This window comes from Panthera leo, chromosome A3 (assembly GCF_018350215.1).
Source record: "Panthera leo isolate Ple1 chromosome A3, P.leo_Ple1_pat1.1, whole genome shotgun sequence".
In the NCBI taxonomy this organism is placed as follows: domain Eukaryota; kingdom Metazoa; phylum Chordata; class Mammalia; order Carnivora; family Felidae; genus Panthera; species Panthera leo.
In genome coordinates, this window is record NC_056681.1 from 5,072,589 (window position 1) to 5,099,907 (window position 27,319).

At 51.6% G+C, this 27,319-nt stretch overlaps 2 protein-coding genes across 11 annotated transcripts in view; both read left to right on the plus strand.

Annotated features, from left to right (window-relative positions):
- LOC122215365 (serine/threonine-protein phosphatase 4 regulatory subunit 1-like) overlaps positions 1-16,214 on the plus strand; it is an 82,875-nt gene extending 66,661 nt beyond the window's left edge. For 7 of the 10 annotated variants that reach the window (XM_042930565.1, XM_042930566.1, XM_042930573.1 and 4 more), the window contains 10 exons: positions 69-529; positions 2,376-2,569; positions 5,260-5,355; positions 6,226-6,411; positions 6,687-6,848; positions 7,766-7,866; positions 10,034-10,154; positions 10,955-11,089; positions 13,118-13,259; positions 14,088-16,214. In XM_042930565.1, the coding sequence (XP_042786499.1) occupies positions 69-529; positions 2,376-2,569; positions 5,260-5,355; positions 6,226-6,411; positions 6,687-6,848; positions 7,766-7,866; positions 10,034-10,154; positions 10,955-11,089; positions 13,118-13,259; positions 14,088-14,245 (1,756 nt within the window). In that variant the 3' untranslated portion in view covers positions 14,246-16,214. Of the gene's footprint in view, positions 1-68; positions 530-2,375; positions 2,570-5,259; positions 5,356-6,225; positions 6,412-6,686; positions 6,849-7,765; positions 7,867-10,033; positions 10,155-10,954; positions 11,090-11,182; positions 11,406-13,117; positions 13,260-14,087 lie in introns of those variants that run through there. The other 3 variants (XR_006200337.1, XM_042930572.1, XM_042930570.1) reach the window with 3 other exon arrangements.
- Positions 16,215-16,918: 704 nt separating this feature from the next.
- Positions 16,919-26,344, plus strand: ANKRD60 (ankyrin repeat domain 60). The gene is made up of 4 exons (XM_042930060.1): positions 16,919-17,276; positions 21,638-21,768; positions 23,222-23,387; positions 25,800-26,344. The coding sequence occupies exons 1-4, from the start codon at positions 16,919-16,921 to the stop codon at positions 26,099-26,101; spliced, it is 957 nt and encodes a 318-aa protein (XP_042785994.1). The 3' UTR covers positions 26,102-26,344.
- The last annotated feature ends 975 nt before the right edge of the window (positions 26,345-27,319 follow it).

Consider the following 27,319-nt stretch of genomic DNA (forward strand, 5'->3'; position numbering starts at 1 on the left):
CACATTTACCCATCTTACTTCCAGTCTGTTACATGGTGCTGAAAGTGCCCCCCTCAATCTTAACCTAGTTCCGCAAGGCCGGCGCGCACAGAGCCAGACCTGCCCACGGAAGGCACGTCCGCGGGAACCAGCAATTTCCCGTGCCGTAGCTCCTCTCGTGGCATGATGGGAAACTCAGTGGAAGACTCTGCCTTGGCTGGAGCTGAGCTGACCGGGCTCTCCCCAGAGGCCAGTGCCACCCTCAAGCTCCCTGAGAGGAACGACCTCCCCGTCAACAGCCACCCTGGACCCGGCTCTTGGACCTGCCCAGAGAGTCCTGAGGACGTATTCAATAATTTCCTCTATTGGCGAACTCCTCTCCCTGACATAAGCAAGGACCTAGAAGAGCTGCTTCTGAGCGAGGCTGGGCCACGCGAAAAAGGCTGCAGCAGACCCGAGGCTGTGCAAAACAGCTGCGTGGCCAGGAGCGAGATTCAGAAAGTCCTTGATAGTTTACAGGAGCATGTGATGGATGATCCAGATGTTCAAGGTAAACGTCATCCATCGTGATTAAAGAGAAAACGGGGCCTTTCTGGGCTGTGCGCCACAGCGCCTGTGTGTGCTTACCTCGACGCACACAGTGCCCACGTGGGCAGGAGAGACTCTCTCTTGGTCTCCCCACGCTGGAGCTCTGGGGATCTCTGTGCAGGTACCTGTCCGGTTTTGCCTCCTGGTTTTGCAGCTGTGCGAGGCCGAAGTCAGCTTTAATAGAAAGGCAGATAGTTTGCGGGGCCCGTCTGTAGCAGTGGAAATTTTATGAGCTCCTTGGATGCTGTTACATCATTTCCCACATTATAATGCTTTTTCTAGTTACAAACCGCTGAGAATGGTGCTCCTTTTGGAGCCTATTAACTCAGCCCTTAGCCAAACTTTAAGGTTTTTGTCTTTGTACAGCAAGGAAAAGTACAACTTCTTCTCTGGGGTATTTTTCGTTTTATGACTAGTGCTCCCACTGAGCATCTGATCTGGGAGCCGGGCCTTGCAATCCATATCCATTATCACGCCTCTCCTTGCTCTAAACAGTGCTATATTTGTATTCTTCCTTGGGTTGGGGAAATTGGAAAAAACAACACTGGCTGCTGTTGCCGGGCAAAGATTTGTGAAGCTTTCGGGAAAGGAAATGTGAAAATCCAGTTAGCCCTCTGATTATTCTGTTTCTTTAAATTTATAAAGGAAATCAAGTCAATGTTTGCTGAAGGATTGAGCACATGTAACATATCACTTCTAATAGCTACAGACAAAGGTCTGTTTTTGGAAAACACATTTCGAAAGCTGCGTTGATCTCAGTGCTGGGACCCGGGCCGGGTGTTGGGGCAGCAGTGACCGACACGGGAGGAACCTTACGGTCAGGTGGAGGGGTAAACGAGCCACGGGTACAGGGTGCGGCAGGGGCTGGGACGGGAGGAGGCATGGCGCGCCATGGAAGCACGGGGCAGGACCCCTGAGGACAGGGGAAGTGTCTGAGGGAAGGCCTTGCAGAGCGGGCAACGTTTGATGTGGCCCCCGAAAGACGACGGCTAGGAGCCCGCTGTCCAGAGGAGTTGAGAGGGATGAGTTTCAGAGGGTTCCTTCAGCTCCTGGAAATCGTCGTTTGTAAAAGCTCACGTGTATGCGTGTGCCTGATTTCTTTTTTGAGGAAGGACCCGTGGCTTTTCATCAGAGCTCATAGGGATCGGTGACCCCCAAAGTTTCAGAAATAAACGACACGCTGGCTATTTGTGAACTGGCTGCTGTTGGAAATGTGACTCAGGCCATTGGGAAGGGCCTGGTGTGCTGCGTTAAGGAGGTGGGACCTTGCCCTGGGCCCAGCGGGGAAGCCAGCTCCAAGCTGTAAACATTTCAATGAATCTTGAGGTCTGTTGAATGTAACTAGTAGAAAGCAGGATGTAGGAACTAGTGTGTGTGTGTGTGTGTGTGTGTGTGTGTGTGTGTGTGTGTATGTGGTAGAGAAGGCAGCCATCTTGCTTTATAAATGGGGAGCAGGACCCCTCACCGAGTAGGTGGACCTTACAGACACTGGCATTCAGGCACCGTGGAAGATGATGGAGGCAAACCCTGATTGTCCTAATTGAGGCGTTTCGAGTTCAGATTTGATGCTCTGTGCATGGCTGGTGTTTAGTTGGAACAGTTAAAGTTAATGGCCGTAAATATCACCACCTCCCCGAGAGCTCGTTCTGGGACCCCGGAGCACGGCTACTGCCTGGACAGATGTGCAGAAGGCGCGTGCTCACGTGGCACACCCACAGCCAGGCTGCCTTGTTGTGAACACCCCTCTGAAGTGAGTCCCTGCAAATCAAATAAAGTTATTAAAATTCTTGAAACTTCTCTTCCTGCAGCTCAGGTTCAGGTATTATCAGCTGCACTGAGAGCCGCACAGCTTGACTCTGTGAATGAGCCCGCGCACAAGCCGACAGAAGGTCTAAATGAAGTGTCCGTTTCAGATCCCAGCCCTGCCTCTGACAATCAGATGGCTCTGTCGGCTTCATCATCGCAGAAGGAGCTCTCCGTGGCCAGGATATTACAAAGCACAGTAAGCGTTTGCCCTCTCCCTCTGCCCCCGAGGATGTGACAGAAATCACAAAGCTGCATTTTCTTTTATTAATATATCTTGGCAGAGATGATAAATGCCAAATTTAATTTTGTTCTTAAGGTCATGTTTTGGATAACTAGACAACCAATCAATCAGGTGATTGATAACCCTGACTCTTCTCCACAAAAACAGGAGTGGGGGGACCAACGAGTATCTTCCCTCTTCTCCGAAGAGGACGAATCTTGGTTCTTTGGGGGAGGATTAACCATACACATGCCCCGCTTCACCGCTGTTTTACAGCTTTTGGTAATAGCACAGGGTGGGTTCAGGCGGCTCCTAGAGCTGGAGGTTGGCCCAGGCCTCAGCAGGTGGCCCACCATGTCCGGTCCTCGCCCTGTAGATGCTCTCTTGGCACATGGTCGCTCCAGTGGTGGCCCCGGCATGCTGTTTCTTGGAGGAGAGACTTTGAAAGGCCAACGGCTCAGCAGTTTTTATCCTGCAGCCTGGAACCGGCCCCCGTGAGACTGGGAGTCTGCATTCAGGGAGAGGAGGGAGCCCGCAGTCTGCTCTCACTTCGGGTCCCTTAAGCTTTCCAGCTCGCCAGTGGCGAGAGGCTCCGACGCCTTCCTAACTCCTAGTAACTTGCTCTGGGGCCACTTTGAGCTGGGGTCCTTCAGGGGGTGAGACTAGAGCTTCAAAGTCTGGGAGGAGTCCAGGACCATGAAATCATGGGCGTGTTGGCCTCTCCTCCGCCCCTGTGCCATGGTGGATCGTCTCATCAGGCCCTCGGGGGGCCGGAGCCCCAGCGGCTGCACCACCCACACCGTCCCGGATGAGATCTTAGGGACTGAGAGAACTCCGCACCTCCCTTCCCCTCTGGGCCTGTTCCAATAAAACAAAACAAAAGACCCGCTTGAAAAGCCTGAATATAAGATGTTTAGGGGTTTGTCCAGGTTGTCTTTGATCAGTAAGAAATGAGGTGATGTCCTCTGTTTTGCTGGTTTGTTTTCAAAAACAGGCAAGAAAACTCTCGTTGGTAGCGTGTTGCCTAGAGGGCGGAGATCACAGGTTAGGGAGAAAGGCATGGCCGTGTCTGCTGTGGTGGAGACGTGATCGGAATCTGGCTTCTTAGTCACGTACGGAAGTGAGAGAAAAGAAAACGAACAGATTCCTCCGAGTTGGCTCTGTGGCGTGAGGGATTGGAAAGGGCTCGTGTGAAGCAGGCCTTTGGCTTCTGGGGTGGGTGCCAGGGCTTTTGGATCTGTAGCTGGACTCTTAGGTTCCACTGGGATCAGTCAGGATGCTTCCCATTGCAAAAGAAGGCAAAGGGAACAGAAAACTCCCAGAGCTTAAGTGATCAGGACAGTGTTCTGTCCCAGAGACGACAGAAGGGCAGCCGAGGCCGGGCGGCTGGCTAGTGCAGTGCCTCGGTGTTGACCCCGCCCCTTGCGTCTACTCTGCCTTCTTCTCGCACCGTCCGTGTGGCGAGATGCCCAGTGCGGGGGGTTGCGGGGGGGGGGGGGGGGGGGGGATGGTGCCCTGGAGCTTCTCACCTGTGTCTTGACTGCCAGGTGGTTTTCTGGGGAAATGACCTCCCAGTGCCTCTTGAGGTTTGCTGTCACTGGTGGTGGTACGTTGCACCCGGGGCGAGTGCTGTGCATAACAACCGGACCAGAGACTTCGGAGTCAGATTAACTCCTGCGAGAAGACGAATGCCTTGTTGCATATTAACATATACGCATTTATTAACTTGGGGAAATTGAGGTCTTGGGTTACCATACCAAAACCTTTCTGTTTGGGGCTGGCCTCTGTTGAAACAAGCAGTACGTTTCAGTGGAAACCTGGGGGGTTGAAGATTGTGGTAGCATATGCCTCGGAGCAAACGAAGCATCTATCGGTGTATTAATCGACTTTCCTGGATCATATATTGAGCTGATTTGTCAGGATCCATTAAGCTGGCAGACAGCATGACATTTCAAGTGCACGTAGGAACCCATGTGACGGTTGGAGGAGAAGGTCAGGTTCATCTCTGCTAATGTAATCAATGATCAGAGACCAATATGTCACCGCTGAGTGTTCCTGCTCATTTTAATTGTTAACCTAATGTAAAGGTCCATCAGCAAACGTTAGAAGTGTTTGTACACGTGAAAATCGAGAACGGTTTTCCAGGTAAATACTCCTTTATCAGCTGTGTCTTTTCGCTCAGACGGAACAGGTCTTCCCCTTACTCCACTCCATCCGTCCCGGCAGGTGTCTCCAGTTCCCGAGAAATGCCGGACGAGTTGGCTCCGCGCTGCCTTCTGGGATGGCTTTTGTCTTAAACTTGTGACATTACTTGCCGGGCATTGATTAGCCACCCCGGGACCCTGGGGCTTAAAGGATGGTCAGTGCAGGTTGTCGGTTCTCCCCAACATCAGCCTGTCCTCTCTAAGGGCCTCAAGCAGTCTTGAGATGAAAATGTACGACATCTGTTTGCCTTGGCACTTAAGGTGACCGACCTCTACCATGTCGTCTGTAACCGTGCAAATGTATTTTTTCACATCTGGAGAGATACCAGTGACTGGAAGGGAAGCACCAGTATTGGTCCGTGGAGGTCATTTCCGGCACCGAAAGAGGACTCCTTGAGGGGGGAACAATAGGACAGCTTCCTGTTTGGGGTAAGTTCGTAACGTGTGCCATCAACTCTGCAGGACCCTGGCGAACCCTGCGGTGGAGTCAGGGACCCTCTGGAGACCGAGCAGAGGCATCTCCCCGCCCCACTCGAGGAGAATAAATCTAAATTACAGGTTTGTTCCTTGAAAAGAAAAGCAGTTGAAAACTTCACATTTTCTGGAAGTTAAATTTAAGAACGGCCAGGGGAACCAGAGAGTTCCCATCGATATTAATGACTTCTCTTCGTTCATCATCTGTGTTGCTGATATTTCCTCTGTAACTTACATAAAAAAAAAAACACAAGTTCTGAAGGAGTGTTTAGAGTCTTTTGAACAATCTAGAACGGTATTTTAGTAAAGCAAATCAAGTATGAGAAAAAAATGTGACACCTGTCCTTTAATAGTATCTATACAAGTCATTTCGGTTTTGGGGGTTTTTTTGGTCTGAAAAATTTTTGACAGATTCTTTGGTTGAACTATGTTTGACTTGGTTCTATCTTGTGGATTGGCTTCTTGTGTTATGTAGGGTCTCTTAAATGCTTTAAATGATTGTATTCCATTATCCTTATAGACCTAAAGGTAAGTGGGTGATGTCTGAGGAAGGCGGTGACCCATCCCATCAGTTGGGAGAAGCTAGTGAAAATCTGCGTGTATGGGCTTGAGGTGCCAGGCAGTCACAAGACAAGGTGGTTTCCGTTCTCAAGAGCGTGTGCATCGGACTAACCAGATGTTGGTGTCTAGAATGTTCTCTGGAATATCCCATGTTAGACAAATTTGGAAGAGATGGGTCTAGACATTGCTTTAGCCTCATTCGGTCCAAGTCGAAAATTCACCTCCTGCAGAGCAGTTCACCAATCCAGAGCCCTGAGCTTTGACGAAGGCCTCTGGTTCCTCTGACGTCTCTGCTTTGCTGTTTTCACCTCCAAATTCCAGACTCCTTGTTTTTCTCAGCATTTTCCTTCTCTCCTGCGAGCATGATGGTCTCCTTTCTCTGCTCTTTCCCAGGATGTAATACCTCAGCCCCTGCTAGATCAGTACGTGTCGATGACTGACCCAGCTCGAGCCCAGACTGTCGATACCGACATCGCCAAGCACTGCGCCTACAGCCTCCCGGGGGTGGCGCTTACCTTGGGCAGGCAAAACTGGCATTGCCTCAAAGATACGTACGAAACGCTGGCTTCTGACGTGCAGGTAAAACGAGCCCGTTCAGCGGCACACGCGGAACTGGGGGGGGCGGGGTGGGGGGCGCGGTGGTCGTCTGCTTGGGAGTAAAGGGAAGGGCCACAGGGCGTGCTGGCCTGTTTCTCATGTGGGTGCCAGCTGGCACGCCTACCAGGCCTTCACGAGATGAACGCTTTGGTGGCCGACCCCTGGAGGTGTCAGTTCTGCCCTAAAAATGCCATCTGTGCTCTTGGGGACAGTGACTCGCGCTTGCTTCCCGTGATCTGTGTTCTGTGCACCCGCAGTGGAAGGTGCGGCGGACCCTGGCCTTCTCTATTCACGAGCTGGCTGCGATTCTTGGGGACCAGCTAACAGCAGCTGACCTGGTGCCCATCTTCAACGGATTTTTAAAGGACCTGGATGAAGTACGAATAGGAATTCTCAAACACCTGTATGACTTTCTAAAGGTAGGAAGAAGGATTAAAAATAAAGAGCAGACCTTCCCACTTCAAAGCAATGTCTTAAAAAAAAAACAGAAACAAACCCCTGGCTGCGTGAAGGAGCAGTGAGAAACAAAAAGCAACTAGTCTGGGTTTCTTCGGTTGAAGTCTACCATCCAGAGTCTTACAGAGGGTGTTCTCGGTGATGGGTGGCTGTTGTTATTTGTTGCCTTTCAATCTTCCTGTCCCTCGGAGGCCTCATCCCACGGAGGATGCTAGACGCGTAGCCTAGCGCGCCCCGTGAGGACGAAGGAACCCCGGCCCCCCGGGTGGTGCGCACCGTGCCCGGGGTCACCCGGGGGAAGAAGCCGGCTGCGCTCCAATCTCAGTTCTGCGGGAGGGCTCTCTCTGCAAGACCTTGCTGCTTCCCTTCCGGCCTCTCCAATTTTTGTCTTAAAGGAATGATGAGTGTAAAAATAAGGCTTTAAAAATGACCTAGAGAAACTAATTACTCGCATCCACACGACCACGAGCTGCCCTTGACGGACTGGGGCTCATGACGCACCGGCTCTGCTTTGCTCTCCTGCTGACGGCAGAGAGCTGACTCCCTGGGAAACAGCAGTGGCGTTGTTTTCTGAACACGCACGTGTTGTTTTCAGGCAGGAAACCGTGAGAGGGGGAAGAGCTCGGGGGCATCCAGGAACACACAGGCACACACACCCACCGGGGCGGAGGTCGGAGGCATTCGGGGGTACACGTGAGGTCCCTTAGCAGCAGCCTTAATTTACAACCACACCGGGTGATAGACGGGGCTCGAGGCATCGGGGGAATGCACAGATCTTGCCAGGGACGATCGTACGAGTTCAAGTGTAATAAAACAATACATTCGGGGTCGTTCGGAGGGGTTCTGCCCTTTCATTTATGTATACATTTTTCAAAAATAGTTGCTTCATGAAGACAAGAGGAGAGAATATCTTTATCAGCTTCAAGAATTTGTAGTGACCGATAACAGCAGGAATTGGAGGTTTCGATATGAACTAGCAGAGTAAGTAAAACCTGTTTGGGGACATGAGAAGGCAAATTAGATGGAATAATTCTTAATTTTCCTACCTTATAATTGATTTCTAAGCTCGCAGTAATAGCGTTCTTTTGGATAAAGAGATTATGTTTTTATTAAGGGATAAAGTGAATTCCGCAGCACTAAGTTACAAATACCACGGTCTCCGGGGAGATATTCATTTTCTGATGAAGACAGGGCTCGAGTCACTTTGGAATTAGAGTGTTCTGCTGTTCTCTAAGGCAATTTATTCGAACCAAATAAAAGATGAATCACCCCCTCTTCAGTATTCTCCTATTAATCGGAAGAGTTTTTGCCAAAGCCTTCCCGAACATTCTGAGTGTAGCCCTCTCTGCAGGGCACAGCGTGCTTATGCACTTCAGCTCCTAAAGAAAATTACGCTACAGAGAGAGACACGAAAGGGGCTCAGTGAGACGAGACGATTGTTACATAAAAACGTCCCCCAAGGTGCCTCCTCTGTGCACATCATCTCGTGTGTGAAGGACTTCCTTAATCCCAGCCTGTGCCGGCACAGGGAATGTTAAAGGTGTCCCTGATTCCCAAAGAGTTAAAGCTGTTAATAGGGCTCTTTCCCGAGGCAGGTCATTGTGCATCGCACAGTATTGGGTGGACTTGGTGGCGATGGTGGGCGTGTGGGTGTTAGTTTTCACCTTGTCGGGATTTATCTCGGTAGCTTTACTTTTCATTTTTCTTGCCCTCAACTAGAAATCTTTCAAATAATTGTCTTCCCTGTAGAAATCCATCAGGCTTTTGCAGCTATTCAGGCTATGATTTGGCCGATGCCAGGGGCAAACTAAAAGATTTTCTCTTCGCTGTGATCTTTAATCATTATGCTTAATTTGAGAGATTGAGGTTTTAGTCATTATGCCATGTTCCTAGTTTATATTCTCAGAGAACCGAGAAAAACAGGCCCACGTTTTCCATGAAAGCATTGCGCCCTCTAGCGGCAGCGCGCGGGAACTCGGCCAGGTCCGTCTCCGGGCGGGCCGACCCGCTTCCCGCTTCCCCGGCGGCCGGGGGCGGTGGCTGGGGACCGGGGATGGGGGCCAGGGATGGGGCCGGGGACCCGGCACCGATGGGGTGGGGGCGGGGGGGCCGGGGCCGGGCTGACCTGCCTCCCGGGAACGGGGTTGGGACCGAGGGACCGGGGCCGGACTGACCCGCCTCCCGGGGCCCCGGGCATGGGGACCCGGCAGGGGACCGAGTGGGGGACGGAGCTGGGGCCTGGCCACGAGGAACGGCTTCCGCGGGCCCGGGCCGGCGGGGCTCGCACCGCCGACAGCGTTATCTCGGAGCCCTGGCTATCTCCCATCTCTGCCGTGGTTATTGAAGCCAGAGCCACTGATATGAATTCTGTGCTCCCCGCGCCCACGGTACTGGAATCATTTTTCTGAAAACAGTGCTTTTTGATATGAAAGTATTCCCCGGCACTCCTGGTTTCTGGTTCTAACTTCCTTCCAATCTCTTTTTCATTTCCTTTCGTTGCCAGCGTGGAAACAATGCCATTTATTTTCATACCCCTTCTCTCCATCCCCATTTAGAAGAGAGTGAGAGCTTTGGTGGTAGGTTTTCCCGTCCAGCCATCTTATGAATTTTTCCCTTGGAGTAGAGAGCCGAGGCTCCCAGTTCTCTCCAAGCGGACCTTGCTGATTGGGGAAAAAAAAAAAGGGCTCGAGCTGCCTGCCGGCCGCTTGGGGAACAAAGCCGAGGCTCCTCGGAGGTTCCCCTGATCTGTTGATCTCTGGGAACTTCAGCGTTCTGGCTATTTTTATGTTATCTGATTTTTCAGAGTTTTATGTGCTTTCCAACTGATAACCCAGAATTGAAATATTATCCCTGTTCATAAATTTCTCAGCCTCTGTTTTACAAAGTTTAATTTATTTCCTTTTTGTTGGATTTGTTTGGGTGAGATGAAGACAGACGATTTTCTTTTTCCACTTTATTTTGCGTGGTATTTCCCTCGGCTTTCTGCTTTTGGCATTTTACTGACGGAAAGCCTCGCTAGGTCCACATGTGCCCTTAATTTCCCAGCCCGGCTCTTTTTATCTATAAAATGAAATGAGAGTAAGGAGACATTAGTAAGGTATTTTTTTTGCCCTAAAAACCAATTTCCTTTTTTTTTTTCTTTCTTCAGACAGCTGATACTCATTTTGGAACTCTATAATCCCCATGATGTTTATGATTATTTAATGCATATTGCCTTGAAGTTGTGTGCAGATAAAGTTTCTGAAGTTCGATGGATCTCCTTCAAGCTTGTAAGGAATCGTGGCTTTTTTGTTTGTCTGTTTGTTTGTGATTTTTGGAAATAGGAACATTTCTGTTTCTTCCATTTTAACCCCTTTACTTTCTGGGGCTGATTTTTCAGTATACCTATGAAGCCAGCTTTTAAATTTGAAATTAGGAACTGCATTATGGTTTTATCAGCACGTAAGATAGCCTTTTTCTTAAGCTGTATGCTTCAGTGATAGAAATTGTGGATAAATCATTTTCTATATGAGACCCTGTAAATGATGGCTTAGTGTTTCCTTAAACACAGGCTGGGCTTAACCCTACGGCATGGTTTTGTAGAAAAGTAGTTAGTAAGCAAAAGCTCTGTCATGGAAAAAAAGGCTTATCCTGTTTCTTACCTGGGCTTGTAACCAGCTGAATACTGGGTGGGGGGATGGAATCTCATTTGGAAATATTGTCTTACTAAGGTACTCTGATGGTATTAAAATTTTACAAACGTGGCATGTTCCGAAAGGTAATGATTTAGTTATTATGCAAGAGGACATTTCCTAAAATTTGGAAATCTTAAGATTAAGAATGTATTTTCCTAATGCTAGTCCTTTTTTGAATTTCATTTTCTGAAGGGTTCTACATGTGCGAGTGTACGTGTATTGCACAAGTCTTTTCTCCTCTGTGTTCTAATGATGACCGTGACAAAAAGTACCCTCTCCCACGCTTATAAATTCATTTTAAGAGCCATACAAATGTCTAGTCTCCACGTAGAGTAGGATTCATAATTCAAATAGATGGCAGCATTTTAAATGTGCTCTTCTGATATTTGTTACAGGTTGTGGCCATTCTGCAGAAGTTCTATTCACACAGTGAAAGTGCGTTGGGGTTAGCTTTCGTCCATGAGCTCATCGTAAGGTTCCGGCACTGTGCTAAGTGGGTTGGAAGGCAAGCTTTCGCTTTCATTTGTCAGGTTAGCATGGCCAGGGGCGGCCGGGTGGGGCAGGGTTCTCCGCTGGGATTTTCTTACGTTGCCACGGACTGATATCAGATGCGTCAGACATAGGTCACCAGCCAGGCATCTGGAGATCGGTGCACCGAACGAACCCCTTGATCTCACGGGAGATTGCGGCCGACCCGCTCAGGCAGAATGATTTGCCCAGGCTTCCCCAGCCCGTCTGTGCATTCGTCCTGAAGGTGTTGACTGAACGCCTGCCGTGTGCCAGGCACATTCTAGACGGTGCGGAGCCAACTCGCTCCTGCTCTCCCAGCACTTCCCCTCCGGTGAGGTGAGGGTTGGGCCCGCAGCCCTGCTCCCCCCTGCCCTGTCCAGGGCAGTGGCCATCGTGGCACCTCCCCTCAGCCAACTGCCTTGGAGGGAGGCTGCGGTGAAGAATAGAGCAGTAGGGTTGGGGCTGAGACCATTTCATCTCTGCAGGGAAGTTCATGTCAGCCGGTCCGGCTCCTGGGCACCCTCCCTACTTAGTGTCCTGGAAATGGTGGGGTCGAGGTTTGCCTGGGGCTGATGGCTGCCACTTCTGGAATGCTGCTGCGTGCCAGGTACCTGCTCATCTGATCCTCAGTGGCAAGAGCTGCCGTGTGTCAGGCACCTCACACCTGTGTACTTTCAGACCAGGTTTTTTTTTTTCTTGAAGGGGAAGCAGTTGAAGCCCAGAGAGGTTAAGTGACTCAGTCAAAATCACACAGGAAACATAAAGCCGTGATTTTTTTTCTTTTCCCGCTAACGTGTTATTTAAGAAGTTTTAATGTTTCCCCATGCACATGTTCAAGCATGTACAAAGGTGGAGGGAACAGCATGACTCTCCATGAACCCCTCGCCCAGCTCTGTCAACATTACAGTCAAGCTGTAATGGGACTCTAGCTCACCCAAGCCCCAAAGCCCCCTTTCTCTCCCTCACACCCCCTTCCCCCACTGAGGGACTCACCAGGGCCCCCTGTTGGGCCGGAGGGGCATCACACGGTACTTTGGGGGTCAGCTTTGCAGAGTGCAGCGACTGACAGATTTAAGTGCCAAACTCAACAGACCGCAGGCCTGACGCCACAGATTTCTGCAAAGAAGAAGTCAGTGCCCCAGGTCATTTTGTGGAGAAAGGGCGAATGAGATACCTTCGCTTTTATTTTTTAGTTCTCCATCTGAGATTTAGAAAATCCATGATGAGATAAAAGGAAGAAACACCCAACTAATTTTGTTCAAGAAAAATCAACGTGTATATGCTTTCACGAATTAATTATTAAAGATTTAGAAAACCCACAGACAGACAGACAAAAGGAAAGGGTCGTTGATGGCAATTTCAGTGCCGCTCCAGGGACGGATCCTAACCTGGGGTTTAGTGAGGGCCCACGTGGCAGGTGGGGATGAACTGATGCATTTGACGTACCTTGCACGCTGCCTGGCACTTAATAAATGTCAGCTGTTACCCTGTAGTGGGAAGATGTATAGGACTTAAAAGCCACACGCTCAGCTTGGAATCAGGAGACCTTTGGGCGTCGCCACTTTGGACCAGAATTGCCTCACCCGTAAAACTAGGCTTGTGCCGATTCCCGTGGCTGGCTATGAGACGGGACTCTGTAAGCAGAGTGGCGGTGGGCAGGCGCTGGCCATCATCCCGGAGGCGGTGTTGGTTGGGTGTTCGCAGAGGGCCCGGCCTGGATTGGAGATGGGGGTTGGGCTGTCGATAAGACAGGTGCGGTCCCTGCCCTCAGAACCTGAGGTCTGGTGAGTAACAAAGGTGAGGGTTCTTAACCTTAACAGGTGGGCGCTTTGCTAGATTCTTTGCGGAAGCGATCTGCCCTGCCCATCACTTCCCCACTGCACAGATGAGAAAACTGAGACCCAGACAGGCGAAGCCATATACTCAAAGCTGTGAAGCTAGTGAGTGACCAAGTTAGGCTTGGAATTACAGAAGTGTACGTATTTAGAAAAAAACATGCTGATCACTCTTGAGTATCAATTTTTGGCTGTGGTTTTCTTCCATCACAGGCGGTGGTGAGCGAGGAGTGTATCCCCGCAGACCAGTTTGTCGAACACTTACTCCCCAGTCTTTTAAGCCTCGTGTCAGATCCTGTGCCCAACGTGAGAGTTTTACTAGCCAGAGCTCTGCGGCAGACGCTGTTGGAAAAGGGTATGTGGACCGCTTTTCTGAACTTACACGTTTTAAAAACTTCATCGGGCAGCAGCTAGATTTCCTCTAGGAGATTGTGGCAGATTGCATGATAGCAAACTCCAGACTTATTATATAACTTGATGTATTCACTTTTATGCAGAATCGTTCGTTGTTCAGAAAATGACTAAGGAAATGAATGTGGTCCAGTTTTCACATTTAATGAACGTAATGCTAGAATGCAAAACATCGCCGTGTTCTAGAAATGCGGGAAACTTTTGTAAACGTTGACTTAGGACATAGACATTATGAAAGGCAGCAAATGTAAGCCTTAATTACACTGAGGTTTTGATGGTATTAATTTTGTAGTCAGAAAAATGTCGAGCTCAGCCTGAACAGGACTTAACTTTAGATTGTGTCCCTCGGATGACACGATCACATCTAAGCCACGGGTGGGGCGGGGCATTCTGTCCCCGAACGTACCTCCCTTGCCCCTTCCCTCCCACACCTCCCCCTGCCAGCAAACCTGCGCCCCCCCCCCCCCCCCCCCACCGTACTCCACATGCTGTCAGTTATTTTGTAGCGGAGGGGAGAAGACATGACATTGAACATTTCTGAACTACAGTTTTAAAAATGTGCATACCTACCCATTCTTTCATCTTTGAAATTTAAGAAATACCCTTTGATGGAGGCAATCATTTTATCTTTGTGAGGCCCTGTGTGTGTGATTATTCTGGGAAGAACGATTTATTGTCCTGAGGTGTGGTTTCAGAAAAACCCAAAACTGGGGTCTGTGTTGGAGCACAGTTCATGGCACACGCGAGCCCAACTACTGTTTTCTGTCTTTAGCGTATTTGAGAAATGCCGGTAACCCTCATCTTGAAGTCATTGAAGAGACCGTCCTGGCCCTGCAGTCCGACCCGGACCCAGACGTGTCCTTTTTTGCCACTCTCCAACCCAAGCGGCGGAGTACTGCAGACAGCCGTGTGCTAGAAGAGCGGAACTAACCCCTCTGTGGTCGCGCACGCTCTGGGCACTTCGCACGCGGCACGGACTGCTCACCCCAGCTTGTCGGGGGGTCTGATTGTGTCACACCTTCCGAGGGAGGAAAGATTCCTGAAACTTTGAGGGTGGGCACTCAGATGGCCCCTTCCCCTCCCGCAGTCACAGGGACTGCACCTGGGCCGGGCGCCACGCTTCTGCGCCCCTCCCTGCCTGATCAGGAGGTCCGGGCCAAGGTGGTGGAACCAGGCGGGTGGCTGGGGGTGGGGCCTCCAGAACATCAGACTGCCCTCTCTCCCGCAGACCAAATTATTTAAGCCCCCCCCCCCCGCCCCCCCCACACATCAAGTAGTTTATTAGAAGATTTTAAGTCTTTAATAGACTTGCACATTTGGCTTCCCTTATGCTTTCCTATAAAATACAGTTTATGGTATCACATTTTATTTTTAACTGAAATAATGTACATATGTAAATAGCTCTTGACAGGAAGAGCTAATATATTAACGTAACATTAGCCTCCTATCAGTGAGCAGAACAAATACATCATTTAAATTTATGCTGCACTTTGAGTTACTGCAAATATAGCCCAATTTGTTTACTTTTGAAAAATGTGATAGTTAAGGAAATCTACTAAAGAATGATTTATGGAAGTCTTTCTAATATTGTACTTTTGTATAAACTGTACTTGGAACTTTTCCTCAGGCACTTACCCCTCCCCTTCTCGTAGGAACTGTATCCATAAAGACACGTACTGGCCTTTGACAGAGCATAAAGTAGAAAGATTTTTCGCTCTTACATGGATTCATTATCATACATTTGAGAGAGGGAAATTGATCATTGAGATGCATGGATATCGACTTTGTATCTAATGCTCTAGGATCTTAACAGAAAGTAACAGAAAAATAGGACCCCGCAGATCTGATCAGTTCATATACTTGCCAGTCGTTTGGGGGGTTAGATTATGACACCCTTCAACTTGACCTGAGTACACAGAACTTAACATTTCACGCTTTTAAAATTTAGAGTGAGAGAAAGATGCTCTGGAAACTTAAACGAGTTTTCCATTAATCATTTAAGATTCTACAGACGTTTGCGTAAATTCTGTAGAATGTGTAAGCTCGTGTTCTTTTTATTTCTATCTTTGTCTTCTCGAAAGTAGGCATCAAAGGAAGGAAGGAGAGGCCCATTTGGGGTTCAAGAGCTGCCTGCAAAGGTCATGTTGCTGTGGCCATTCTCCCCTTGGATCTTTTTCTTGTCCGTCTTTTCTTTCTCCCTTTTTTTAAAAAATAAAATCTCTGCAGCTATATATTGAATTTCCGGGAATACAGGATGTTCTCCCCTCCCCCAAATTCCACTGAGTTGATTCTTTAAAAAGAAAGGAAGGAATCTATACCGTGCCAAAGAAAATAAGGTACATGTGTGAGAATTTCAAATTGTAACCCAGGGTAGCATTTTGGCAACTTCAGCAAAGAGTGAGCCAATAAATTGGAGGCTACGTATTAGAGAGAGAGGGGGGGGAAAAAAATCAGTCCATCTTGTGTTCTTCAAGGAAATAGATGGAGCTAATTGTTTTGCTTCAGTAACAAACCATTTTTGATCCTTTTCATGTTAGAAATTGAGATTGGCCTATTGTTAAAATCTGTTGACCTAGCAGCACGTAGAATTATTCAACTGGAATCTTGGGTTGTGTGCAGAGGTTAATTTTCCACTAAGGAAAAAAAAATTCCCCTCGGTTTGTGTCCTGATGTGTAATGTGGCATCTGGGTGCCGAATCCGGTGTGCTTGTAGGGGCTCTCCCGTAAATAATCCAACCTTTAAACATTGCCGGTTATACACTGAAGATCGTCCATAACTTGATACGAATGCCTTTCCGGTGCAAAGATTTTTTTTTTTTTTCATGACTAATCTCTCTGCCAAAAAATATGTGCAAGGCTCCTATGTTCTTCTTTTGTAACAACGGAGGTTTTTTTCTAAGATGGTTCTGTGTCTCCTTCCTTTCTCTCCGGCTGCTTACGCCGTCACTTCAGCTCTTGATGAGCTTACTCGTTCATAGGTGCGGGGTGTTAAGTGTGTGTGATCCGAGCATCTCACGTAAGCTTCCTGTTTACTTGAACACTCTGCCTCCTCTTGGGCGAATTAATGGAAAAGCACAAGATGGGTTTCTCGCAGACGGCGCTCCTCTGAAAGGTCTCTTCGCGATGGAACCGTCTCCGCTTCTCGTCCAGCAGGCGTCACCCCCTTGTTAAGTGTCTTCATGAGCACCCGTCTCCCGGAATTGGGGGGCGTTCGGGGGCATCTGCGGGGCTGACGGCGCGTCTCCGCTCGCTCGGGGAGCAGGAAGGGCGCCTGTTAACGCCGTGCTGGGTTTTTCATTCGTGCCCGGCATAGGATTTTGAAGCATGACTGGAGACTGCCCTTGACAGCTCTCGGTAGTCGATGCCCGCGGTGAGGATTTGGGGCTCTATTCACCCCGCGTGGCGGGCCCCGACTTCGGCAAGGACTGTTCTTTAACCGGACGTGGACACCAGGGGCCCGCGTCCTGGCGGTGGACCCAGGAACTGACCCGAAGGGCAGGGCCTGGGGGGCGTGGCCCCCGCGGGGCGTCTCCGCGGTCGGTCTGCGCTGCGGGGCTGGGCCAGCCGGGGGCGCCGGTGACGCGGGCCGGGGGACAGGGAACCATGCGGCGGCGGCGGCGGCGGCGGCGGCGGCGGCGGCGGCGGGCAGCCGGCGGCGGTGGGGCGCCGCTGGGGGGCGCCCCGGACCCCAACCCCGCCGTGGGCCGGCCCGCCGGGCGGGGGGCGGGCTCGGCGGGCCCGGGGCCCCTCCCCGCGCCGTCCCCGGCCCTCGGGAGCCCCGCGCTGGCACTGGACCAGGCCCCGGACGTCTTCGTCCTGCGGGTGCTGCTGGAGGAGACCGGGGAGATGTTCCAGGTGGCGCACTGCCACAGCGACATGACCGTGCGCGAGCTCAAGGAGGAGCTGGAACTCGTCGTCGGCATCCCCCTCGACCTGCAGAGGCTCCAGTACCTGGACCAAGGTGGCCCCCGCCCGCCCCCTTCCCTCGCCAAGTGCCTGGCCTCCGCCCTTCCCAGCGTGGGGTCCTACGTGCTGCCCCCAGGTGTCCGGACAGACCCCCCCCCCCCCCCCCCCCCCGCCAGGAGACCCCAGATGGAAAAGCCAGCCCAGGCCCCCGCGAGGACTTCCCAGTCCCTGACAAACCAGGTTCACATTAGACCTCAAATCTCAAGGCAGACCCAGTCCACACAGCAAGACCCCAACCCACAAATCCCGCCCGCGTCAGGACTCCAATCCTGAAGCAAGCTGTCTGGTCAGACCTGTCCACGTCAGGACCCCCGAATCTCAACACAGGCGCTGCCACAGCCGGACCCCTCAGACCCTCGGGCTGCTGTGTCTCCATCAGGGGCCCAAATCCCAAAGCCAACAGCGTCCACACCAAACCAGAAGCCTGAAACACAGCCTGTCCTGAGTGGGACCCCACAATCCAGGGCAAACCTTCCCATATCGGGACCCCAAACTCACCGCAAACTTCCAAGTCCCCATGTTGGACTCGTAAATCCTCTCAGCCCTCCAGCCAGCCGTTGAGCTCAGAACAAACTCTGCCCGCTCCCGGACCCCCAAACCAAGAACAAACTTGGCCAAGACTGAACCCCAGATCCCCAGGCTAACCCTGTGACCCTCAAAACCCTGAGTCCTCTAGCAACCGTGTCCGCTGAAGGATACTAATGCCTGAGACGAACTGCCCACCTCAGGACCCCATACCTCTATGCAAACCATGCCCAAGTTTGAACCCCAAATAAAATTCCCCAAGCTACCCCTGCTTACAACAGAACCCTAAGTCCCAAAGCAGATTCTTCCCAGATCATGACCCCAAAGCTCAGAGTGGACAAGCCCAATTCTGAGCCCCCAGTCTCTAACCGCTTGTGCCTTTGAACCCCGATCCATCAGCCATCTCTGTCTGTGTGAGGATGCCAGAACCCAAAATGAGCTCTTCCCACATCTGGGAGCTAGTTCCCAAGCTCACCGTGACGACACCAGAACACCAATCCTAAGCAAAATGTCCTCCTAAGGGCTCCAAAGCATGGGGCAAACTCTGCCCACAAGAGGACCCCAAAACTCAAACATACCCATCTCTGAAACCCAAGTCTCAAGGAAACCATGTTTAAGCCAACTATATCCATGTAAGGAAGCCGAAGTTCAAAGCGAGCCTTGCCTACGTGAGGACCCCAAAACTCGAAGCAAGCTCTGTTTGTATTTGAAACCCCAAATCCCTCAGGCAACCTTACCAATACCAGAACCCCAAGTTCTAGGCCAAACCTTGACCATCTCGGGACCCCAAATCACAGAGCAGAGCCTGTCGCCTTCAAGACCCCCAAAGCCCAGGGCTGACCTGTCCGATTCCTTACCCTGCGTTGCTACAGTACGCAGGGCTCTGTTAGAACCCCAAATCCCCAAACAAGTCTTGCCCACACAAGGACTCCACATCCCAGAATAGACCCTTCCCACACCAGGACCCCCAAACAGAAAGCAAACATTGCCTTCGTCAGAATCCCCGAATCCAGAGCAAACACTGCCCTCGTCAGGACCCCAAATCTCCAAACAAACTCTAGCCACGTTTGAACCCCAAATACTGGCACTAACTCAGTTCGTACCAGAGCCCCGAATCTCAAGGTGTGTCCTTCCCTGTCCACATCAGGAGCTCAAAACTAGCCCCGTCGGAATCAGAACCCAGCACCCAAAGCTCACTGTGGCTAGATCAGGACCCCAAGGCCCCCTATCCAGACAGATCCCATGTGGGGTAAGGACTCGGAGCCCAGTCTCTCCCTCCATCGATCTCCTTCCCTCAGCCTGAGGACCTGGCTGTCCCCGTCCCGGTGTCTACAATGTTTAGGATATGAGAACAGGACAGGATCAGGGCCCCTGGGCTCCATCATCTCCCCACCCGGTTGAAATCAGTGCAAAAAGACTTCAAGGAAACGGAGATATAAAAAACTCTCTGGGCTGCTGCACAGAGAACGTGAGGAGCCCGTAATGCAGACATACGGTAGCACCCCTGCAGGGGCCAGGAGCGATGGAGACAGAGAGCTGAGCGCAGCCTGTCTCCACAGTCTCCGCTCCCCCAGACGCTGCCCTTCCGGGGCTCAGTTTCCTAATGTGTAACACAGAGCCTCTTAGCTCTCCAATCCTTAGGGCCGTATCCCGCTCTGGGCAGAGAGGACTCGGGAAACTCAAAATGCACATTGAAGGCCAAAAATACCTTCCTTCCGCTCTCTTTGAAATAGGTGAAGCATCTCCCGCGACGTATTTAATTTGCTATCGGAGTGTTTGGGAGATGCTCTGGGGGCCTGGCGGAGGCTTTATTTGGAGAGAAGTAGATCTCGAACCCAGAGTGTATTTAACACGTTAACGAGGAGGTGAGCGGCCGAGGGACAGTAAATGTCTGGCACCCGTTCTGTTAATTCATTTTCACTGATGAGCTATGCTGAGCAGTAAATCCGAGAAAGCCAAGAGGCAGTGAAAGAGACCGAGTGACTTAGCACTGATGTCACAATCCTACCAGTCAGCAAGCACTTAGCAACCATTGGAAGCTTGACCTCTCTCGCGGCTGCAGTCCTTACTGTTGATAGCAAACAAGACGGGAAGAAGGTGTCACTACGTTGACAAAAGAAATTTGGGTTTCTGCCTATAAATGATCCGCTGATGCCTCTCTACCCACCGCAAGTTTGCCAGGGAGGATTACGTGAGATCACGTGTGTGTGAAAACCTTGAGGGACACAATTCTAAAAGGGGTGAGCAAATTCATGGATGAGGGTCGACCTTACACGTCTGTTGTCAACTCTAATAATTTATTTAGCTGGTGATAATTAGTCTTTGTCTAAGCCGAAGGCAGTTGCTGCCTGTAAACAGAGAATTGCCGAGCTGTTCGGCATGTGTGAATTGCGCTCTTTCTTGGGGAAACACAGCTTGATTCAATTTTTTCAAAGTCGTTAGGAAGTCAAGTTGTCTTGCTGAAGACTGATGACTGATTATCCTCTGTGCGAGAACCACAGACAGGACCCTAATTAACAAATGTGCTAATCGCTACTCCTGTTTACATCCACCGTCTGAAGTTTCTCGTCACCAAAGCGGGGGCCAGCGGACCCTTGAGAGACGAGCTCGTGGCACTGGAGGGAAGGCAGGTCTGTTCGGAGCCCTGGCTCTACTCTTTCCTAGCCATGGGAGCCTCCGTGTGCTCACCGACACTCAGAGATGACAAACTTAGCTTGTCACGAGGGTTAAAGAACGTAGGCGCTCGGTACAAGGCGCTTAGTAATCACTCAGTCGCGAATCCCCCAAACTCATGAATTCCACTCGGAATAAATGGTAAATCCAGCCTGGCAGAGTTGAGACTTTGCGCTTGTGGGGTTGCTCGCGGAGAAAAGAAATTATGCGACCCCTAAGCAAGATTATAGGTGGCCACGTAAGGAAGTGTGTATTTAAAAAGGTAGGCTGAAGATAACGTTGCTGAAAATGTTCTAGAGTCTTCTACAGCCCTGACATTCTTTCCCAAAGAGTCTGAATTTATGAAGTGTGAGTCGATCCACTCACCCCATCCCTTTCTGTGCGTGGAGGGCTGCTCTGGGCGATAACACAAAGGAGTTGTAACGTCTCAAGGCCAAATCACGGTGAACGTCAACATTACAATTCTTCCCTTACCATACATGCTCAGCTGGGGCGAGTTGCCCCCTAGGGGTCGTTTTGGCAACACCGGGAGACGCTTTGGATGGTCACAACTAGGTGAGCAGGTTATTGGCCTCTGGTGGGTAGGGGCCAGGGATGCTGCTAACACCTGGCGATGCCTGGGGTGACCCCCCCCACAACAGAGAATGATCCAGTCTGACATGTCAGTAGCATCAAGATTGAGAAACCCTGCGGTAGAGACGCAACCAAGTTCCGTCATTGTTACATCTTTAGCCAACTGTGAACAACACCAACCAGAGTTAGTATTTTATTTTAAGGTATGACTGACGCACATACGTTGTACTGTTTACTGTCAGGTAGTTCTATTTCTAGAGTTTGCCTCATAAAATGACTCTCCCGGCTCGTGTATTTTTTTTTTTTTTTTTTCCCCAACAGAACAAGTTATAATTACAGAATTTTATAAATTGTTGCCATTTTGGGGGGTGGTTTCGCTTCTGTTTGAGCTGAGCCAAATTAATTTTCCAAAAAGCATTGACGACCACAAACAGACTCATGCGGAGTCATCAGATGAGATTGGCGCTCAAGGTTTGAAAATTATCTTTGTGACGCCCAAGGTCAGATAATCTCTTAAGTTAACCAATGTAACTGTTTATCTTTAATACCCGATTTTTTTTTTAAAGAAAAACTTATTCCCTGTAGGAGTTTTGATGGATGATACCACACTGAAGTTCCACGATGTTGTTCCTGGTGGAATTATTTCATTATGTATCTGGCATTATGATGGATGGACGGAACTGGTTTTGGCGGCTGTGGAAGGGGATCCCAGTAAGGTGTTTTCACGCTTCTCTAAATGGATATTATACTTCATGAAGCAACCGTAAACTGTGGATGTGTGTGGGGGAGGGTGGCGTGGGAATCGTGGGCTCCTAATGATCAAATCCTACACTGCGTGGTTCCAGTCACTCTCGGGTTTGCTGTCTCACGGTGTTCACCTGTAACCCACTCATGCCCCACGCTACCCCACAAACGACACAGGGCAGTGCGTTTTCTATCCGTATGTATATTTTGTAAAGTTGAAAACCTGACTGAACAGTGAGCGAAGAGCTCCCCGTAGCTGGGAACGCGTAGTCCAAAGAAAGTCCTAATGCGGGTCTGCCCCTCCCCTAAGGCAACACTACTCGATACACAGCAGGTGCCTGGTCTTTGCCAGGCCTTGTGCGTAGCTGTAGCTCTCGGCTGGGCTCTGGGTGGGCAGTGGGGAGGAGGGAGGAGGGAGGAGGGAACCCGACGGTCTGCCCCACAGTGAAGACGGGAGGCTGGGGGGACAGGGGCGGGCAAGTGTATGTTCCTTCTAGAAGGCACATTTGGATGGAAGGCCGTGAGTGTGCGGGGAAGGGGTCGAGGAAGGTGGGCTGCAGGAGGGTTGCTGGGAATTAGATCTGGGAAGGGTGGGTGGTCTCCGGGGAGGCGGGGCCAGGGCTGACTGGAACCCCCTCCCCCCACCTGTGTGCAGCAGCCTTAGACGGAGGGGCTCCCCTCCCGGGTCCTTCCCCGGTCTCCTCCTGCTCCTGGCCTTCCCCTGCCTCCCCTCTGCCACCGAGGCCTGGGCCCTGCCTGGGTTTTCTGGCTCTTGCCCTGAACCCCGGGATTCCCTCCTGTCTCCCACACTTTCGGGTTCTGCTTTCCCCCCACGGCCGCTCCCACGCCGGATGCCCCAGATCTAGGACAGAGTTCCTCTCTGTCGGGGCCCGCAGCCTTCCTCTCGTGCTCAGAGCCTTAGTTCAGCATGAGATGATTATATTATGGGGCTATTTTTCATCCGCGAGTGGAGTTCAGAGCGTTCCAAAAGTTAGCAGAGACAATGGGCCCGAAAATAGATCGGAAGGCCAGACTTCATCAAGTCTCCAGAGAAGTGCACTCCCCTCTGGGGAGGCCACTTCGTGTTGGCTGGTGTCTTCCTTAACGGCCACAGCCACCTTCCTCTGGACACCCAGAAAAGTTATTTTCTCTTCAAAACACCGACAGGAAGAATTTCCTGCCTCCCGAGCCTGCCTGATGGTAAATGCGTATTTCCTGGACATGCATAGCGTGGTCAACAATGTCCTCCCCCGGGGGGTGTCCCGGCTTCTTAGTTAGGGTTTGCCCCCCTCTGTGTCCATCACAAGCCTCAACTTGCCACTTGAGCAAACCTCCCCCTGGGGAGGGTCCCGGCCCCCACCAGGCAGGTTGTGCCCTTTTGAAGTAACTCTGACTCACTGTGCGGAACCCCGTTCTGTTGCCCAGCTGTCTTGTCTTGCTGTTGACGAGGACTCCGTCTACCAAACCGCAAATTCAAAGCATCTTGGAGGCGAGCGGAGGAAGGAATGGATATGTCAGAGGGCGTTCGTGGCCTTGTACATTACCTCCCACAGAGGTCACCCAGATGCTGTGCAGTACCTTCTAGAGCACGGTAATTCGGAGAGACAGCTGAGTGTGTCCGCGAGCTGGGGTCTTGTGCGGGTAGGGGGACCCAGTGGCTTGGCTTTCTGCCCCTTTGGCAATGGCATCCTGGATTCAAGTTGTCTCCACCACCAGTCACGGTCCCGGTGGACCACTCGCCGTCTGTCCGAGGCGTCCTAGGACCTGCCTACTAAAGGCTGTGTCCCCCCCCTCTTGGCCAGGACTCCAGAAGAGTCTTTCTGTTGCGAGAGATGCAGCTTTCAGGACACGAATTCACAGGAGCAGCCGCGAGGGCTTCCCGGCCTGTTACGTCCAAAGCGGACACACTGCCGGAGATGTCCCCAAACTGTCTGTGCTATTTCTGCCCCACCTGAACTTGGGTTTCAGCAACGGTCCGAGGCACCCAGCCCCAAGCCGGCATCGGTCTCTGGCCAGTCTCCTTTCTCCGAGGCTTTGGATTTATTTCGCTCAGAAGACACTTACCCCAAACCCTGTTTTCATTTCTGCCCCCCACCCCCACCCAGAGGGCAAGTTGCTCCTTCTCTCTCTGTCCATAGAAATAGAAACCTTCAGGGCACCTGGGGGGGCTCGGGCAGTCAAGCGTCTGACTGCGGCTCAGGTCATGATCTCGTGGCTCGTGGGTTTGAGCCCTGCGTCGGGCTCTGTGCTGGTGGTGCAGAGCCTGCTTGGGATTCTCTGTCTCCCTCTGTCTCTCGGCCCCTCTCCTGCTCATTCTCTCTCTCCCTCAAAATAAATAAAGAAACTTAAAAAAAACAAAAAACAAAGAAAGAAAGACATAGAAGCCTTTGTCTGCATTGTCTCTGGATTAAAGGCTTCTGTGTATAGTCCTACCACGGTATACTTTCTCTTCCCTGGACGTAGGATATTTTTGGGCAAAGAGGCCCACGGACCGATCGAGGTGCCGACCATCCAAGAACAATAGACAATAGTTGCAGACGGCCCAGGCCGCCGGCTTCCTGGGGAAGAGGAAGAACGTGACGTGCCGTTTGGTCAGTGGTTTGAGGCTCAGAAGGGAGCCTCATCCCAGGCTCTCCCATATCAGCCTGCCCTCAAGTCAGAACCCTTTCTTTCCTGCCCGCGGCCTTGACCCCAGCCTCTCTGCGCCCCCTGCTTCCAGCGAGCAGGGCGGGAGTATCCCCGCGGCCTGGGCAGAATGGTGCTTGCGCCTGTCTGGCGGGTGGTGGTTTTCCTGAGCGGCCTCCTCCTTGGCTGTTCGCAGCCCAGCAGTCCGTTAAGCCCATAAAAAGTCATTTTCACTCTGATGGAACTGTGATGTATTCGCAAGCACCAGTTAAAACATTACAGCCAGCTCTGCAAGGTTTTCTGGGCTTTGCAGACAGCCGCTGCAAAAAGCCATGCTGTGGCTGAGGCTGGGCGTTAGGAGAACCTATTTAAAACTTTACCTCGCCGACCGGCCATAGCTCATAAAAACTGGCTACAGAAATGTCAGCTGCATGTAATTGAATCGCCTTGTTTTCTGTGTCATGATATTTGTTACCCAGAATTTGATTCAATTCAACAAGTCCATATTGGACACCTGTCATTAGCCCATCCATCTGCGGGAGGCAGTGAGGAATTCAATCGAAGTGAAATCTGTCCCTGAGTCAGGGTGCCCATCGTCTGTCATTTCCCGAGTGCCTGTCTTCTCCAGGCATCGCGCTACGTGCTGGGGATGAAAACAGCGGTGATCAAAACAAGTGTGTTTTCTGCCTCCGTGGAGTTTGTGAAGGGAAGTCAGCAAATTATTACAAATAATTAATTCCATGGTCAATCGTGCATGGCATGTTCTGAAGATACGGTGTGTCTACTGAGCGTATGGGGGTGGGGGGGATACACGGGAAGAGGGGCTCAGGAAGGGTTTCCTGAGGAAATAAATGAAGGATAGCCAAGAGAGCCCGGGGCGGGGAGGGGGGGGGCGCGGAAAAAGGTGACGGGGTTTTTAGCAAAGGAGACAGCATATGCAAAAGGCCTGGGGCAGGATGAGGGAGCAGGGTGTGTTTAAGCGATAAAGATAGAAGCCTGGTATAATTGGAGCATGGAGGGAGTGGGCAAAGAGCATGGGTGGGTGGGGGTAATGCTGGAAGTGATAGGGGGAGGTAGAGGTGAGACAGAGCACTGACAACCTAGAAAATCACCGCAAGGGTAGCGGACGTCACAAATGGGGTTGGAGCAAGTGTGTGTTCTGGGCAGACCGGAGGCAAGACGGTGCCGGGTTCTGGGGCCAGTGAAGCAACGCCTCCCCTCTCACACTCGCTGCTGGGGTCGGGGGCAGTTTGGATTCTCCCGAGCTTTCTTTCCGTGGCCTCGCCCCTCCCGCGCTTCTCCTCTCGAACGTGACTCCGAAGGGGAGGCTCGCGGCCGGGAGGGCGACCCTCCCTCAGCCAGCTGTCTTATTTTACAGGAGCCAACTGTCTCCAAAAAACCCCCATGGGCAGGACCGCCCTGCACGCGGCTGGGGCCATGGGCCGTTTGGACTGTATAAACCTGCTGCTCAACTACGGGGCCTCGGTCACCGACAAAGATGCCAGGGGGGAGACCCCCATGTCCATCGCCCGGCGCATGAACCGCAGACACAGCGAGAGGCGGATGTTCCTTTTCTACTGGATGACAAAGTCAGGGACGACGGACCCGAAGAAACTGCTCGCGAACCAGGTTTCTCACAGGGTGAAGGGTGGGTTTGGCTCCAAGAAGGGCCAAATGTAGCTCCCACGGGCCACGTGTGCACGTCGAAGCTGACTTGGATCACTTTTCGGAGTTCAAGTCCACAGTGGCCCTCGGTGAGCAGGAAGCCAAGAAAACATGGCAGTTCCTCTGAATCAGGTACTAAATCATCTGTCCTGTTTGCGCACGGTGTTGGGGAGGGGGTAGGTGAGTTTGTGCTCTTTCTGGAATCCATTACGGACTGAGCGGCCTCTGACGCCAGCCTTTAATTTTCTGCTATTTGTACATTGCCTCCACTAACGCTGCTCGGGGTGATGGGCACCAATTACCTTCCCTCCCGTCTGGAGACCATCTAATGCGTCAGCATAAGAGAAGTGATAGCAATAATGAGAATAGCACTGTTCCATCATATAAAACCAGCGCCAGGGAATGTCGCGAAGTTGCGGGCCGTGTGGGCTGTGAATTTCGGCTTGTAAAACCCCAGGAGCTACGTGCCGCCCAAGCTAGCGAGGTTCCGGAAGTTTTCCTGGCCCGCCTCTGAGGGGTCTGCTGCTTGAGGGGTGGAGAAGTGAGGGGGGGGGGCGGCAAGAGCAGAGAGAGCTTGGTTCTCCAGACACGTCCTCCACGGTGTCTGGGTGCCTTAGTAGTCTTGCTGAAGGCGATGTGTCGCCACTGGATTTGGAGGAGACAGCGTAAAGGCTGCTGATGAGCTCGTGGAGGAGAGACTCCGAGCTGGCACCTTCTTTCCCTTTGTCCTGCCCCCGGTGGTCCGCTCTCCTTTCCCTGCTAGAACCGCGAAAGCACCACCAACCTTCCTACGCTTAGTTCCAGGCTCCGTACCTCGCAAGGGCTGTGCACCTGCAGGGGACCCAGCCTGCCACGTGTCTGAGCCCCGAGTAGGAGCAAGAGGGGAAGGTGGGGACCAGGGCGAGCGGACGTTCACACCCCTGTCTGAAGGGGGCGCCGCGACTCAGCTCCAGAGGAAACGTGAGCCAAAGGCTGCTAGATCTTTCCAGAGCGTTTTGATACGATAAGTCCCGATTTAAAAAAAAAAAAAAATTAACGTTTATTTATTTTTGAGAGACAGAGCGTGAGCTGGGGAGGGGCCGAGGGAGAGGGAGACACAAAATCCGAAGCGGGCTCCAGGCTCCGAGCTGTCAGCACAGGGCCCCACGTGGGGCCTCGAACTCACCCACTGCCAAGATCATGACCTGAGCTGGAGTGGGATGCTTAACTGACCGAGCCCCCCCAGGCGCCCCA